Here is an 18,699-nt window from a genome sequence, read left to right as displayed (position 1 = left end):
GATTATTAGTGTGTGGTGAATAAAATGTTGGATAACATGAAATAAAATAAAAATATTGTTTTTTTATATTTCTTTAGAATAGCTATAGATTGTAACAGAAGATAGTTACTGTTATTTATTGTAACAGCTTCATATCTCTGACCTTTTCACATCTGTTGTCATTTAATTTTATTATTCTTTGAACTATGTCGAAGTAGTATGGGAAAGAAATAAATCACCTAGCAAGAGCTTTGAACAAACAAATTATCAAGTATCATCACATTATGGCAATCTGCATGGTTTCCTAGAACAAAGGTCACAGTTGTTTTTTATTTATTCTTGTCTACTCTAATAAATTTCTAAGGTTTACATTTTGGTTAATTTTATCTAAAAACATATAATAGTAAATAAAAAAATATATATAAAAAAAGGAGATTAGCATTCCTTTAGTTCTTATGCCTTTTGTGCTTGGTTGTGTGGTTTAGTAATCCTATTTTTTCTCTCACTTTGCTGGTTATTCAAACATAATCGTGTAGCTTTAAAATATGTATTGCAGAAGCCTAAACGTATTAGGTACTATAAAGTCATGCCTCAAAAACCACTATAATCCATATGGATTTCTTACTGTCCTATGAATTGGTTAAAAAAGTTCCGTTCCTACCCAGACCAGTATGTTTAATTTAAATGCATGAAGTTCTCTTTGTAAATTATCAGCTTTGACCGTTACAACAAAATGAACAGTTGTCTGATGTATATAACTTAGAATATGCTGTTTCTATTGGCTGTAAACATTTTCCACATGAATAAATATAGTGATAGCTCAATGAAGCAAGAAGATAAAAAGGTTAAAATATTGTATTCTGCCTTTTACTGTTATACACTACTAATTGGTTTAATTAATCTAAAGCTATTCTAAGAAAAGAGAAATAAAATTTGTAAAAGAGAAGTCAGGATTCCACCATATCATTTGACTTGAAGGTGCGTATTGAGAGTTTATATAAATATTTTCTTTTGAAATTTAGATAATATAAAAAAAATTTAAATTGTAAAGTATCATTTTTCATGTAATGTTTACTAATATGCATTAATAATAAAGTAGTGTAATTAAATAATCAGTGTAACTCAGTAAAATGGTTGTGACATGTGCACACTTTGATTCTCCCATATGCATAAAATTAACTTGCTAATGATCTAATAAAAGATAACCATTAAAAGATCTGTAAGAGCTGATTATCTGGTGACAAGCTTGGCAATGTCAACTCCAGGCTGATGTAGTTGATTGAAAGTGCAAGTCCAGTGTAAAACAGAGGAACTTAAATTGTATCAGATATGAACTAATAATGTGTGAAACAAACTACTCAAGATGTTTTCTCTCTCTCTCAAGCTTGAATCAAATATACAAAAAGATTAGGCTAGACATTGCACGTAAATCGTATATAATCTTGCGTTTGTTGTAAAAGATGTTATTGTAGACTTACAAGTTTGTACAATATAATGTTAAACTTGTAAAATTGTTCTAATAACAGTTTTTGATATATAGCTAAGCCTCAGTTGAAGATCTAGTATTATTGTAAGACTTTTTCTACAATGTTTGTTGTATTTTGATGGTTGTATTAATGTTATAATGCCGTTATTTTTACTGTTCTATTCTAATTATTACAGCTCACATTCCTCAAGTGATAAACGATACAAGCAGAAACACAAAAAAAGAGTGAAGAAGGGACATGAAAAGAAAAAATATGAGGAAAAGACCAAGAAAAAATCAATAAAGGAACATCAGTCTCACAGAGAAACTCAAGAAAATTCAAAGGTAGGAATGATCAAATAAATTTTGAATGGTAAATAACTAATAAAATTTTGTGGATCAGTGCTTGGTGAGGTATTGGATTTGGGAGGCACACCCTTTACTATAAGCAGATTTAATTTTTAATAAACATTCTTTTAAATTTCATTGGTTCAGAGGTGTGTATTTGTAGAGTAATTCTGTTGTGCTAGACATTAGTAACACACTGAACAATGTTAGAAAATAGCTTTAAAAAGATACAGATATAAAACTTTATTCCAACGTGATTGTAAAGCAGAATGAAATATGTACTGCAGGTTTGTAGAGAAATTAAACAGTTTATATATTGTAAGTAGGTGTGATATCAGTGTTGGTGTGTGGTATACACAAATAATTCATTTACCTTACTAAAGCATGCTTCCCTTTGAAGGCTTAACCCTTGCAGGTGAGATGATAATAAACTATTCTTTGCTTTTCCTATTTTTTTGCTTTATGTTTTTAATTAAGTCAATTTTTTTTCTTTATTGTAAAGCTAAGATTGTTCCAAGTTATGGAAGAGGTACTTGTAATGTTATACATAGATTTTTGATACACTTGCTATAATTTCTTGAGAAATGAATGTTTAAGGAGAAAAGTAATATTATTTTGAATTATTAACTGGTTACAATGTTGATTGGAGTGTATTTAATAATCATTAAACTAAAGAAACAACAAAAAATTGCCTCCATGGCATTAATACATTTTTTCTTTCATTGTTTTATCTATACATTCAGATGGAATGTAGGTGTAAAAAATCTGAAAGAGCCAAGAATATTATGCTCATCAAATACAAAAGTGTTCTATGCAAATAGACATCATAGTTTACATGTTAGTTGGCATTTTGAAAATTAAGGGAATCTTTAGTCATGGTATTAAAAGTGAGAGACTTATTCTGATAATTTCCAATCATGTAACACAAGAAGGAAAACACTTTTAAGCAAAATCTTTGTACTGTGTCACTTAAAGAGGTTTTAATGGTAAGTAATTACTCATTTTTGGTAGTTTAATAGACTTCATCCACCAAGAATCAGGGTGAGAGTTTATAGTTGGTGTCCATGTTTCTTCTTTTAGTTAGTTTGGGTTATTTTTGAGATTAGTTGTAATTTGATGAAAAAAATTGATGGAGGGGCAGTATCAATGTTGGAATGGTTGGGAGAAACATGTTCTCAATCTAGTAATGCTGTTTATCTGTGATAACTAGTGGTAAAACATGAAGCTGGAATTTTCACAATGTTTGTTGAACGAAATGTGCTAATTTATAGGAAGTTTGCAGACCAAATATACCTACACAAGTTTTAGCTGTTAATTTTCTCTCATCCATTTTCAGTGCATGTTGTCTGTTAATGAATTGGTTTTGCAATAATGATCTTTTAAATATGCAAGAGTTGGAAAAAATAATTGAGGGAAGGGCAGGAAAATATTGTCAAAGAAGTAGATCATGGACTGGAAAACAAATTAAAATGGAACAAGATGTCAGTTGGAATGTGAATTTGATTGGAAAGAAGAAGTGCTTTTACATAAAGTAGATACTGCCAGAAGGGCTATGTGCAGTTTGTGCAAAGTTCTCACAAATTACTCATTTCACAGAGCAAAGAGTCTAGGTGTTTGAAAAAACAGGCTTCCATAACACTTATCTGCATAAAAATTACAATCTGATCAGTTGAATTTTGATCACAGTCACAATAATGATAGACCTTAAATATACCTTGGATAAAGACCTGGACAAAAGCTCTACAAGTGCATTTTATGACATTCACACTTCATTTCTGAAAGCCAATATCAAAAAAGATAGTCACACCACAAGTTGTTTAAGGTGGCAATTAAAATGGAAGTAACTAGGTTATATATTCTACATTTCAGCTATAAACAGTTATGTATTTTTAAGACCTTTTGCAATAGTTTTAAATTTTAAACAGTTTCTAAAATGAGTGGTAATAGAATATGAAATCTTACTGCTCAAAAAACCTTTTTATTTTATAAAATGACTGATTATTTTGTTATACCTTAATTTTCAAGAGTTATGTAAGTTGTATTTTTGTTCATAATTGTGTGTAATGTTAATTGGTTTAATGTGATATTAATGTGTGTGCATGTGTGTGTGTGTGATCTTATATAGCTATTAACTATACTATATTGTTTATATTGTATTTATTTAATAATCACTCCAATGTACCTTTTCAATTACACAGCATTCATTCAGTCTCACATCAAATCTGATTAAGATTAATTGCTTGAAACTTTATTATTAAATGATGTAACTGTTTTTTTCTTGAACTATTTTACAAGTAAAGTTTTCAACATTTTACCACAATATTCTCATATCAAATATTATAAAGAGTACTTCCTTGAAATGTCTTTCCCAAACAAAATATCACTTTTTCTTTTCTGAACATTTGTTTAAAAAATATTCTTCTGTGTATTGAGAAAGACAGGCTTACATGTGTGGGCTACTGTCATCGCTTAAGTTCACCATTCTACATAGTTTTGTGTTTACCTTTTAAAGGCATGCACTGCTTACACCTAAGAGCACCTAAAACCCTTTGAATAAACCAATACAAATACCTTTATACCTATATTAATAAATATAATCCAACATCTAAACACGCCCCCTACATTCCTACACTCAGTTACACAACATCCTTCAAACGTGGTCAGCTATTGGTCAGTTACCTCTTTCTTTCTTTTTGAACCTGACGATGACCGAAGAAGGTCGAAACGTTGTTCACTCCTCTACATAAAAAAATGTTCTCAACCCAAACCAGCTGTTTTTACGTATATTTTTTTCTACAAGTGGGTTTTCTCATCATCACTGATCCTTTGAATTGTGGCTTTTTGAAGATACATGCCTTTTTTAGGTCATTGTTTCCTTTAAGACATTCTCACTCCTGGTGTTTTTGTTTAAAGACTTTATCTCATAACTGTTGGGGTGGATGAAGTTTTTACACTATTTAAAATGAATTATAATTTCCATGAAGAGATATAAATTTCATAACTTTGTATGAACAAACAGCTAGAAGTTATAGAGTTTTATATTGTTAAATGGAAACAGATGAAGTTTTGCAGTTTATAGAGCCCAGTTTTTTGTCTGCAAATATAAAGTCATTTTATAGAATTTTTTTTTCTAAATTAAAGCTAAACAATAATGAGCTTGTAATGATTTATGTTCTACTTGAACCATTTTATGTAACTTTCGAAGTTTTGAAATAAAGTGATTGTTAAAATCTTAAGATGCTTTATTTCCAAAGTATTTTAAGATTTCTACATTATGTAGAGGTTTCAGACAAGCTTGATTTATGTTTATAGAGATGGAAAACTGACTTGTCACACATTAGAATAATCACACCTGTTCCACTCCACTTTGTAATCATTTTAAAGCAGGAGTACATGTTTGTCACAGCTTTTATGAAAGGGAGTTATGACAATAGACTAAAACACTTCTTTATAGTGATCACAACAGTAAGAAATTAATTTAGATGTACCGAACATATTTTTGGTAGATGGATGTAGAAGTGTGTCATCTTTGGCCCCTTTCTGGTGGTTTAAATTTTTTTTTTTTAAATTCTATACAGTTGTTATACCATGTCTTGAAAATTATATCTAATTACATCTAACACGGAGATGTAAGTGACTGTTACTTTTTTCTTATAATTATCATGAATAATTATAGTTAATTACATCTAACACGGAGATGTAAGTGACTGTTACGTTTTTCTAATAATTATCATGAATAGTTATCACAAAAATAACCTCATGGACTCTTTGAGAAACTATTGTTCTTACGACACAACAGTTAACATTGTGTTAACATAAAATAAACTGTAAATTGGAGCAAGAAATAATGGTAAACATATATCAGTGCCAAGTTTCAATGGTAACATCACGTTTATGTTAAGCGTTTTAGATTCAGCATAAGAAATAATTGTTTCAAAATATTTATCTCAGATGACACTCATTTATTGATTCATGTTATTTACATCTTCCATTTGGATGCAGATCATTTACAGATCATGTATGTAGTACATTAAAATGATGAAGAAGTATTAATAATACTGAAACTTTAATGGATGAAAATTATTCATTTAATATCAAAGAGTAATAATCTATTTTTTTACTAATTTTTTCTCAACATCTTAATTTAGCATTTTTAAATTTCAGAAAATAATGCACATTCAGCTATATAGTTAAATGCTGGAAAAAATTACTCAGCGAAATATTGCTTTAAAACACTTTGCTAAGACTTCCAGTTACCTTAAGTTTTTCCATTGTTTGTCAGTTATCCATTCAGGATGTGTTATAAAGATTTTCACCAAGTGGCTCTACTTACGAGAGATTCAGGTGGTATTTTACACTTATCATTTTGTCTGTAGTATGTGGAAATATGTTGTTCAGTACAAATTAGTTTTCTGAAATAAAGATTGATCTGAATTAGTTTTACTTATCTTAGTTTATTTTTTTATGGAAAAATTTGCATACATTTGTTTTTTTTTCATATAACAGTTTTCAACAAACATCATTTTAATCTGTAATGGTAAGTGAAAGATTTTTAAAGAAAGTGTCTAAAATATAGTTAAGAGATGTTTTGTATCAGCCACACTATAAAATTTTATTTCAAAGGTGTGAATAATTGTTTAAAACCAGTTTAACTCCTTAAACTTGAGCAGGCACTGCCAGTATTTGGCCAAAAATACTGATTTACCCTTCAGATGGTAACAGTGTCCAATAACATTAATCTCTTTTTGGCTGAAAATTAATACAAACCATGCTGTTATTCACCTTTTATAAATAGATTAAAGATTTTATTAGGTATGGTAATAATTATAAAGACATCATGACAATAATTCCAGCAGAATGTGTAAAACATTAATGGTTTAATGAGCTAATTAACATTTTAGGGCTAACTTTAGTAAATAAATCAGTATGGCATAAGTGAGACAAAACTAAGTCTCATCTTTCTCCAAGCTCAAATAATTACTTGCTAGGTTTGTATTTATGCAAGACCTTCATATGTTTTATTGACTGTAATAGGAAATAGTACTGTCAAACATATTTATTAATTACATAAGACCACAAAATTGTATTGATTTTATAGCAACTGCTTATTTGCAAGGTATATCCACACAAAATTAACTTTAAAAAATAGGTTGGTGTAACTGTACTTGTGTGTATTAATTGACTTCAGTTAGTATTTTATATACATAATATTTATACTGGATGATATGTAACACTTGTGATTTTGTCTTGATACTCAACTGCTACCAGTAGGATTGGTCAAAGAGTAAGTATAAGTATGAAAATATTGCTAGCCAGTGTCCAGCGAACATGGGACATAACAGTTCTCTTTTGACAACATTTTCTCTATGTTATTTCTACACTTCTATATATCACAAATTTTATATATTTTTGCATGTTAAAAATTAATACTTGAGTTTTTATTTCATATATTATTAATGCTTGTTTACCTGAAGAAAATTCTATAAAATTCAAATAAACATGTAGTTGTATGAAACTATTATGTATATAGAAGAATGTTGGTCAGAAATGTAACTTTAAAAAATAAACTTTAAAATGAAAATGCACTTATCTAAACACCATTTTCTAAACATTAACTTTTATTGACTAACTTTTGTTATAGTAATTTTTCATAGTACATTTTGTTAATACCTCCTCTATGTCTGTCACTGGTTTTGTAAAAACAAGTATTTTAGTTTTTATTTCTCATACTTTATCAAACATTTTTGTCAATCTTATTATGTTAATATTTAATTTCTTTTTTGTGTTTTGGTAAAGCAACTAATAATATCTTGCACAGTCTTCTTATTGCTGACTAAAATAACTAATGTTATTTAAAAAAAACTTGTAAAGTGTAATACATTTCAAATATTAATTGTGGGGTGTGTGATATACCTAACATATTTAAATCTCTTAATGTATGAAATGTTATAGTTAGAAATTTCTGTAATTATCTTAAACTTAAAAGTGTTCCCTTGTAATAACATTTTGTTTAATAACTACCTTTTAAATGTTAATTTTTCTTTTAATACACTAGTAATAAGTTTTTATTTTCTTTATTAATGCGTTGAAATTTTTTTATAAATATACATGCTTGTATATATCTACAAAATTTGGACGTCAATAATATGCTGCTTTACTTTATTTTTCAGAAACATCTTTCTTGGCATAGTTTGTCTTGTTCAGTATCACCAAGTCCTCACTCTCCAAAAGTTTTGACACACTTAAATGTTGATGAGCACTCCCATTCAACTAGAAAACATGATAGTGGTGCAAGGAAATCTGACAAAAAATCTAGTTCAAAACGAGAGAGATCCAGTTCTACAGAAATATCTGCCTATCAACAAAAAATTGATAAAAAACGCAAAGCTTCATTATCAAATTCTGATGAAGAAACCAAGAAAAACAAAAAAAGAAGAAGAGGCAAATCATCATCATCATCATCTACTGGCTCATCCTCTGGGTAATTTAGCTTACTGATATTCTTCATGTGTCCTTTTCACATTCAGACATTATGTAATGTGCATGTATTCTTGACTGAAAATTATTCAAGGTTCTTGAAACATTGTTACAGTTTCTACATGTTTGTAACAATGTAACATAAGATTTCAAAAATTTCAAAATGTAAGGAGTTGGGTGTAGCTGAGACCAAAACCAGTTGACAGTTAATAATTTATTAAAATGAAAAATCTTTTTTCTGTTTTTTGAAAGTTTGTTGTGACAACTTTTTCAGGATCATTAAACTTAAGATTGAACAAAAAGAAATGGCTGAATATTAACCATTTAAAAACTTTAAGTTCATTATATTCTTAGTAAAGTGAAAAAGTTGCAAAATATTTTAAATCAAAGGTTACAATTTATGGTATCATCACTGATCTATAAAAGGTGCAATAAAAATTGAAAAGCAATGTAAGAAAAACAGATGAAGAAACAATGTATACTGTCCTTGTTTTATTTTATTGAGACCTTTAAATGTGCAATATAAGTAGTTTGTATTTCTACTTAAAAACTTTGAATGTGCTTGAATTTTTTTATTGCCCTGGCATGGATTTATGATTATGATTATGTGACTTATAATCTGTGGGTTGTAGGTTTGAATCTCAGAGCCTGAATGTGCTCACTCTTTCAGCCACGAGAATATTATATTGTAACACTCAATCCTGCTTTTCACTGGTAAAGAGTAGCCCAAGAGCTAATGGTGTATGTTTTTAATAAGCTTCTTTTCTTTGGTGTATAACCTCTATATTAAAGACTGCTAGTTCAGATAACCCTTAAGTAGCTTTATGCAAAATTCAACAACTAACTTGTTTTTCAATAAAGCCTGAACTTTTGTAAAAAAACATTTTTACAGTTCAGCTTTTAAAAACTTACTTTAAAAAATCATAACTTTTAGTGCATGTGGTTAATCATTTTTAAAATATTAATATTCTGTATGATATGTATAAACTAGTTTTTATTTGGAAATTTCATTTATCATTGGCCCTTGCTAAGGTCTTAAACCAGTTGGAATGTAAAATAACATTTTGTGTGACATTGTTGTTTATTTCTATTGGTTTAAGATCTTAGCAAGGGCAAATGATGTAAGAGTAAGTACTTTTTATGTGAGATTTTTCCATAATGTTTATCTAATTCTGCTGTATGTGTATAATAAACACAATCTTATTTGTTTAATAAGGGTTGTGGAAAGTGTTGCTTACACGTACTTATAATGATGTTGCATTGTTCAACAAACAGTAAATCTACAACGGTAATTGAAAGTAATCATTAGTGTTTTCATGTTCCATAAGTAGGGTATACTTTCATTAATAACATTGGTTAGAATGTTTAAAATCCAGTTTGTATTTGTTTTTTATTGTTTTGCATTGTTAGCTTATTGTACGAACTTAAGACTAACCCAAATCTTCTAAAATGAGCATAGCTTGTGAGGTATAATTGGGTTTATGGTCAAATATGTAATTAATAGTAAGGGTATCCAAATAATGAAACAATACATTCTCAACATTATAAGTAAAAATATAAGAACAGTATAGTTAATCAACTATACTCGTTATGAGATTAATTTTTAGTTTTGATCAAACTAAACAGCTTACTTTGTCAGGGGAATCTAATGTAGTGTAAGTATAAATAGTTACTATGTTATGAGCTGGGTGGGAGAATCTGTGATGTAATGTAAATATAAGCAGTTACTACGTTGTAAGCCAGGTAGAAGAATCTGTAAGGTGATATAAAAATGAACATCTATTAGGTTGTGAACTTGGTAGGAGAATCTGTAATATAAATATAACCAGTTATGCTAATGTCGACCAGGTGAGAAACTCAAATTTGTTTGAAGAGTGGGAGTAAAACTACATAGAACATTCTACTTTAGTTTTGTCCTTATGTCAGCTGTTAGTATTTAACTGAAGAAATAGTAAGCAGTTTGCACAGCTTATTCTGTGGAGTATAAAAATATGTCATTAAAGATTTGATCATATTTTCTGTTGAAACTTAATAGTGAGGAAGAGCTCACCAAGAAGTTATACAAGAAACATCACACCAGAATGAATGAAAGTAAATGGAATATAGATGAAAAAATACCAGATCCCAGAGAAATGGGAAAGATTGACCGAAAATACCCAAAGGAGAAATCACAAACACCTGAAAGAGAAGAAGGTCGAGACTCTCGTTCTCTAAGTTATTCACCAATCCCTAATAGTCGAAGTTTGTATGCACGAAGTCGCACAGAGGCTGATTCAACATCAAAGTTGAATGGCAAGAGGTAAAGAAAGTCTGCTTCATTTTAATTGGTAAAAAGTGAAGATAAATGTAAAACAAAAGTATCAGTTACCTTGTATTGAAGTTTTTATTATTGTTACTTTGGTCATTTCTGTATGTTACAAAAAATTGTTTAAAACTGAAATTAACACTTACTAATACCTTGTTCACCAATAATATTCATTTTACCATTTTATGCAATCACATGGCATATAAAAAAGTGCATAGGTTTGAAGGTTTCTGCTCATACCATCTTCATTATGATCATCCATAAGATCAGTTTAGATTGGGCAATGTGGGAATGGGGGACTTATAATCAAGACTGAACTCACTTTGACTCTCCATCTCTGTAGATCAAGATAAGGTACTTGTTCTCATACAGTCATCATATGAGACATACTTGGAAGTGTGTACAGTAGCACCAAGACTGGTAGCTTCAATCTTATAACAATAGAATTAGCATTATAATTATAAGCAAATACTGTAGCAATAACTTATTGGTCAAATTAGTATTAAATATGAGAAGTAAACTTTTTTACTTGTTTTGCTATTTCACCTTTTTTTATTTAAAATTACTTTATAATTAAAAAATATTTGGAACTAAAATTTCTGTGTGGCCTACTCATCTGAACTTTAAGAAAAGGTTTCAAATGTTTACACACAAACATACCACTGTTAAACTGGTCATTTATGAAGATTTTAAGATTGAGAAGTATTTCTGATGGTCAATAATAATGTTCTTCTATTTAATTCTGTTCCTATAATGCTTTAAAAATCTGTTTCTAGTATTTGTAATAATTTTTAAATGATGTTAGTAAAAATAAAATGTTTTGCTTAAAATATTTGCCAAACTTTGCATATAAACTAATGTTTGCAAACAGATTATTAAACTTACTTTCACTGTAAATATTTATAATTTTTAAGCGTTAACTATTTTCTAAATTTACATCAATGTAGATCTAAACTAGCCAGCAAATATCATGATGAAACCTCTCGGTCATCCCTGCCAGAACGAGGGGAAAAAAGAACTGATAAAAAGAAAGAATACAGCACCAAATCACCACAGTCTGACTACAAATTTGATTATAGAAGAGAGGAGGCTCAGTACATTTCTGCCAAGAAAGACAAAAATCCATCTCCAAGAACAGATAGAAAAGAAATTTATCTGTGCAGTCGAGATGAAGACAGGTATTCCAAATCCCAGAGTATTATCAAAAGCCCTCCATGTAGAAAAAGCAATGGACATGACAGTTCATCTTCATTGTCTTCATCACATTCGTCTTTACCTCAGAAAGCAAAGACATTTTCAAAATCTGATTCTCGTGAAACAGTGTCACCAACCCCAGACTATCAAATTGCCAAAAAGAGAAGACATTCCAGATCATCATCACGATCTTCATTACGATCTAGGTCAAGGTCAGAGTCACACCATTCTTCTGTCCACACAAGCTCAAGGACACAGTCTTCTCGAAGGTAAGTTACATACTTCAGTGTGTTTCATATAAACAAAACAAGATTTATATTTATTCCCTATCTTTTAGAAACATAATATTCTGTTTGTTTAGTTTATTTGTAAATATTTTATTGGTATAAATTTTATTCAGTTTATTATTGCTCAGTTCTCTTTTATTGGAAATAAGAGTAAAATATTTTTATTACAAATATATAGTAGCTTGAGATTGAATTACTCTTTATTTGCTATTTGTAACTGTGTGAAATCCTCATGGAAGTCTGATCCTGAAAAATTATAATTTAGAACTGAACAGTATTTAAAAAGCTGTTTAACACTTTGCCCCAGGTATCCTTCACAATGCATGGCAGAAAGTGATAGTGTCTTACATTCAAAATTTTATTGAACTACTTTTTTCATGTTATACCAATTAGTATAGCTTAAAATTATAGATAGTAATCCGTATTTTAATAGTATATAAGTTTTAAGTTCCCAGTTCTACGGGGCAATCTTTTAAAAAATCCCGAGTTTCCCATAGCTGTTTCTCTAGGCTTTTTGTCTTCTCTATTTGATCCACCCCTTTTCTTGAAAAAGTATGAAATTAAATGTAAATTATTCACTATAGAATTATCTTTGCTCAGGCAAAACCATAATTTTTATAGCTTTCAGTTTTGTTTGGTTACAGAGCTATGGAACAAAAAGTCAGACCCCTCCTACTGCACCCACCTGTCACATCCTCTTTTACAGGTTTTGTTGATAGCTCCTTCTCATGTTTAATTATTCATGACTTTAACTACTAGATAGTCAAGGTTTTTATATATCTAATGATGTATTATATAACATATTCTGTGCAGATAAGAATAAATTTCATTAGGAGTACAACTGATGTACACATCATCAACTTAACAACTTGCTTTGACAAATTTATAACTGCTCTTGTCACATAGTTAGAGCGCCAGAAAAATTTTAGCTAGTTGAAATTGTTTGCTTTTTTGCAATTAGTCTATGCTCTTTGGTACAATATTTAATTAAATAAGAAGTATTTTGTGCATTACTACCATTAGTATAAAAAAAGTGAGGTTAGCTGTTATCAACAAGAAAAAAAAGGTTGTGTAAGGACTTTATTTGTTTCTTTTCTCCATGTTTATTCTTTATTTATTGTTATAAAAATAACAAATGTAAAAATAGAGATATTTTTCAGTTAGTTAAAATTAGATTAAGTAAAAGAAATTGTAATAGTATGAAAATGTTTCATGAGGTATGAGTGTGAGCAGCACATGTGTAATGTAATTCAATAATGTAGTATGAACTGCATATGCCCTGAGTGATTTTCAACTTACAGTAGCACAGATAGTGATTATAAACTGTTCAAAAGGTAATAAAGCAATAAAATTTAATTATAAATAGATGTATATGAGCTTAAAGCTACTTTAAGACAAAAATGTAGTTTCATGTTACCATTTGAAATCATTTTATAAAAAAGTAAGAGTAATTTAGATATTTTTGTGGTGGTTACAATGTCTAGTGAACTGACTGATCCCACTTTGAGATAAGTAAGGAAAATAATGGATAAACTATCATTTCATTGAAAAAAGTTTGAAATGGATTTAGGAGGTTTTAGAGACAGGAGAAAGGAAATTTGATGTTTTTAAGATGAGGAAAAGTATTTTTGATCTTCAAAGTTACTTTACACACAGGCTATTCAAAATAAATACTTAATATATTTATAAACAAATCTTTATTTCAGTTTATTAACTCTATCACCACAAGTATCCTTTATTACTCATCACACAAAGTTTTAATATCTTACATTCAAAATTTTAAAGTTATTTTTTGTTTATGTTATACCAATTAATATGGCATAAATACTTAGATAATAATCCATATTTTAACAGTATATAAGTTTAAATTTCTTAATTCTGTAAGGACATTTTTTTTAAATCCTGAATTTCTCCTATTATGATGCATTTTCTCTTAGCATGTCATTCCAACTTTATTCATCACCTCTCAAAAAAAAGAATGAAATTAAATGTAAATTATTCATGAGTGGTCAAATAAATCACATTTTTTATGATTTTCAATTTTGTTTGGTTACATAGCTATCAAACAGAAAACAAGACACCTCCTGCCTAACCCACCTCTCACATCTTGTTTTTCATATTTCGTTAATAGTTAACTCTCACATTTAATTATATATTACCTATAACATATAGAATCTCAATGTTTTTATCTATCTAATGACATATTATATAACATTATGTTCTGAATAATCTGTGATGACGAGAAAATCCACTTGTAGAGAAAATTATATATGTAAAAAATGGCTGGTATAGGTAGAGAAGCACCACTTAGAGGAGCAAACATTGTTTTGACCTTCTTCGGTCATTGTCAGGTTCACAAAGAAAGAAAGAGGAAACTCACCACATGTTTGAAAGTGGTCGTGTAATTGAATGCAGGAATATAGAGGGTGTGCCTAGATGTTGGATTATATTTATTAATATAGGTATAAAGGTGTTCCTTTGTATTGTTTTATTTTGGGCTTGAGTTGTTGTATAAGTAAGGCTTCTGTAATTCTGAGTTTGTTTATGTTTGTTTCTTTATTTAGTATTTGGGTGTTCTCTATGGCTATGCTGTGTTTATTTGATTTGCAGTGTTTGAAAATGTGTGAGGGTGACTTTTTGTGTTCTGTTTTCCATTTTTCTACTTGTTTCTCCAATATAGAAGTCATGGCAGTTATCACATTGTATTTTATAAATAATGTTGGTGTGGTGTTTGTCAGTGTAGTTTTTACATAGTATATACCTTAGTTTTGTGCCTGGTTTTTGAATAAATTTGGCATTAACTGGAATGTCATATTTTTTTACTAGTTTTTGTCAAATAAACACAACATAACCATAGAAAAACACCCAAATACTAAATAAAGAAACAAACATAAACAAATGCAAATTTAAAGAAGCCTTACTTATACAACAACCCAAGCCCAAAATAAACCAATACAAATACCTTTATACCTATATTAAAAAATATAATCCAACATCTAAGCACGCATTCTACATTCCTACATGCAGTTACACAACCCCCTTCAAACGTGTGGTCAGCTATCGGTCAGTTACCTTTTTCTTTTTTTTTGTGAACCTGACAATGACCGAAGAAGGTCAAAATGTTGTTTGCTCCTCTACATAAAAAAATATTCTCAACCCAAACCAGCTGTTTTTACATATATTTTTTCTACAAGTGGGTTTTTTCATCATCACTGATCTTTTGAATTGTAGCTTTTTGAAGATACATGCCTTTTTTAGGTCGTTGTTTCCTTTAAGACATTCTCACCCCTGATGTCTTTGTTTAAAGACTTTATCTCATAACTGTTGGGGTGGATGAAGTTTTTACACTGTTTAAAATGAATTATAATTTCCATGCAGAGATATAAATTTCATAACTTTGTATGAACAAACAGCTAGAAGTTATAGAGTTTTGTATTGTTAAATGGAAACTGATGAAGTTTTGTAGCTTATAGAGCCCAGTTGTTTGTCTGCAAATATAAAGTCATTTTATAGAAATATTTTAATTTCACTTCTCTACATAGTGATTTCTCTATCCATACCAGCCATTCTATATATATACTATGTTCTGAATGGTTATATGTCAGTTTCACTCAGAGTAGCAACATTATTCCTGTGGCAAGGTTAATGACTAGCTTGGGTGAATTTGTAATGACTTATGGCAAAGTTAGGTAGCCAGAAAATCTTTGAGAGGTAAGGGTATTGTCTTCTTTTTCATGTTATTACTCTATTTTGTTTGGAGTCTTATTTAATTAAATAAAGATTATTAATTGCAACACAATGAAGAGTATAAAAATTAGGGTTAACTCTCTTCAATAACCAAGAGTATGAAAAAAGATTGGATAAGTATTTTATTTCTTATTTTTTATATTATTCTTTATGTATAATTAGTAGAGCAACTAAAATGTAAAAATAAGGATATTTTTAAGTTAATTAAGATTAGATTAAGTATAATAAATAGTAATGTAATAAAAATGTTTCACAAAGCATGCACATGAGCTGTTTGTACAAGTTGTAGTAGCTCATGGGTAAGGTAATTTGACAGCGAAAAGTGAGCTGTACATGTCTCAAGTGAGTTACAACTTAAAATGGCACAGTTAGTCACAGTTCAAAGGGCAATAAAACAACGAAATTTAATTATAAATAGATCTATACTGTTATGAAATTATAGATAAGTAGGATAAATGAATGTGATTATATTTTACAATATAAAGCCATTCTAGAAAGAAAGAAAGGGTAATTTAGATTTATTTAGATTATTTTGGTGATTACAATTTGTTTGTTTGTTAGTAATTAAGCACAAAGCTACACAGTGGGCTATCTGTGTTCTGCCCACCACTGATGATCACAACATCCATCAAATTGACTGATCCTGTTTCAAGTTAGGGTAGAAAAAATAACAGATAAACTGTCAAGAGTTACTGGGAGAAAAAAAATGTTCAAAATGTATCTAGGGACTACACAAAGGAAGTTTGAGATTTTTGAGATAAGGAAAAGTATTTTTAATCTTAACATGAAAATTACATTGCATACAGACTATTCAAAACAAATACCCAAAATATTCATAGATACATCTTTATTTTATTTTATTAAAAATAATTCACTAAAATGTATGATTTTTATGCATATTAGAGATATGTAATACTAACTGAAATATTGCCAAATTTTGTGAGATATACACACTATATTGAAAGATAAAAGTATTAAATTTACAAAGTCTTTAAACAAGAACAAAGAGTTCCCATGATCAGTCATCTAGACTGAGCCTGTATTGAAAGAGTTAAAAATACTTTACTAAAAATACAATTTTTTATATGTGAAAGACTTACAGTGTCAACTGAAAGACTGCCAATATTGTAAAAATATACAGGCTGTTTTGAAAGTTTGAAGTACTAAGCATATACAGACTTTAAATGAGTACAAAAGGGAATGTGGTCTGTCAAGTTGACCAAGCCCATATTGAGAGAGTTAATAGATTTCAGAAGTGAAACACATAATGTTCTTTGTTTACTTTTTAAATGTACTGTAGTATTTTTGTATAATGGATATCACAAAAAAACCTGATTTTCCTTTAGGAACCATAGCAACAGTTCAAAGAGTTCTGTTTACCAGTCTTCATCTCGTTCAGTATCACGATCCAGGTCTAGAAGCAGAAGTGAATCCTGTCAAACCCGAAGTTGGAGCAGGTCTAGCAGAAGAAGTTCTAGGTAAGCTGTAGGTAATTCATTGAGAGGTGCTTGGAGTTTGTGGGCTTGTAGAATATTTTGAAAGTTCCTCATAAGGAGTTTGAAGCTGTCAGGATGGTTAGGGATTTTGAAAGTTCTTGGCAAAACATAAAAGAGTACTAATAAGTGCTTTAAACTCTCAGGCTGGTAGGGAATTTTAAAGGAATTTGGTAAGGTATAAAAAGTAGTAACAGGTACTTCAAACTCATAACCCTGTCACAACAGGCATTCTTTACTGCACGTATCATAAGGTTTTAGTGACTTAAACTCAAAGTTTTATTAATCTGCTTTTTGTTTGTTATTTTAATTAATATAGAATAAAACTGTAGCAAATAATCCATATTTTAATACTACATAAGCTTTATGTTCCTAATTCTACAAGGCAATATTTAAAATGTCCTGAATTTCCCCAAGTGTGACTCTCTCCATTAATCATATTCTCTGTTTTATACACCATCCCTCCAATAAGTGTGAATTAAATGTAAATTTCTCACTATAAAATCATCATTGCTTGGACAAAACAATTTTTATAGTCTTTAATCTTGTATGGTTAAAGAGCTGTCAAGCCCAGCATGGCCAGGTAGGTTAAGGCATTCAATTTATAATCTGAGGGTCGCAGGTTCGAATCCCCATCACACCAAATATGCTTGCCTTTTCAGCTGTGGGGACATTATAATGTAATGATCAATCTCATTATTTGTTGGTAAAAGAGTAGCCCAAGAGTTGGCAGTGGGTAGTGATGACTAGCTGTCTTCCCTCTAGTCTTACACTGCTGAATCAGGGACTGCTAGTGCAGATATCCCTTGTGTAGCTTTGCATGAAATTTAAAACAAACAAACAAAGAGCTGTCAAATAAAAGAACAGACCTCTTTTGCCCCACCCACCTATCTCTTTCTCTCTGTCAAGATTTGTAAATGTTTCTCTTGTAAGCTTAATTCTATATTGTCTATAACCAACAGAAAGCTAAGGTTTTGTGTATCAATTGACATACTGTATAACATTGTTTTCTTAAAGAAGAATGGTCAATTTCATTGTTAATACAAGCTTAATTCCCATATGAAAGATAACACCTAGCTTAAATGAATTTGCAGTAACTGTTGTTGCATAGTTAGATAGTCAGAAACATTGTGATAGTTAAGAAGATTTGTCTACTTTTTGTATGCTATTATTCTATGTTCTTTTGTATGTTATTTAATTAAATAAAACTTATTTTGTGTATTACTACCATTAGTATAAAAAAATAGGATTAAGTATCAATGACATTCAACAGCAAGAAAAAGAAAGATTCAGGTGAGTAGTTTATGTTTATTCTTTATTTATTTATTACAATAAAAGTAACAAAATGTAAAAATGGGTATTTCTTTAGGCTAGATCAGGTAAAATGAATATTAATAGAATAAA

General features: G+C 29.5%; 1 protein-coding gene across 8 annotated transcripts in view; it reads left to right on the top strand.

Annotated features, from left to right (window-relative positions):
- The window catches only part of LOC143244784 (uncharacterized), a 129,358-nt gene that overhangs the window by 99,629 nt on the left and 11,030 nt on the right, over window positions 1–18,699 (top strand). For all 8 annotated transcript variants that reach the window (XR_013025323.1, XM_076490094.1, XM_076490096.1 and 5 more), the window contains 5 exons: window positions 1,642–1,789; window positions 7,963–8,273; window positions 10,305–10,568; window positions 11,522–12,037; window positions 17,149–17,280. Coding sequence is in view for 7 of the 8 variants with exons in the window: in XM_076490094.1 (XP_076346209.1) it covers window positions 1,642–1,789; window positions 7,963–8,273; window positions 10,305–10,568; window positions 11,522–12,037; window positions 17,149–17,280 (1,371 nt within the window). In the remaining variant the exon portion in view is untranslated. The remainder of the gene's footprint in view (window positions 1–1,641; window positions 1,790–7,962; window positions 8,274–10,304; window positions 10,569–11,521; window positions 12,038–17,148; window positions 17,281–18,699) is intronic.

This window comes from Tachypleus tridentatus, chromosome 2 (genome assembly GCF_004210375.1).
Source record: "Tachypleus tridentatus isolate NWPU-2018 chromosome 2, ASM421037v1, whole genome shotgun sequence".
NCBI lineage: Eukaryota > Metazoa > Arthropoda > Merostomata > Xiphosura > Limulidae > Tachypleus > Tachypleus tridentatus.
The sequence above is the reverse complement of the archived record's forward strand: the minus strand, read 5'-3'. Positions and strand labels throughout refer to the sequence as shown.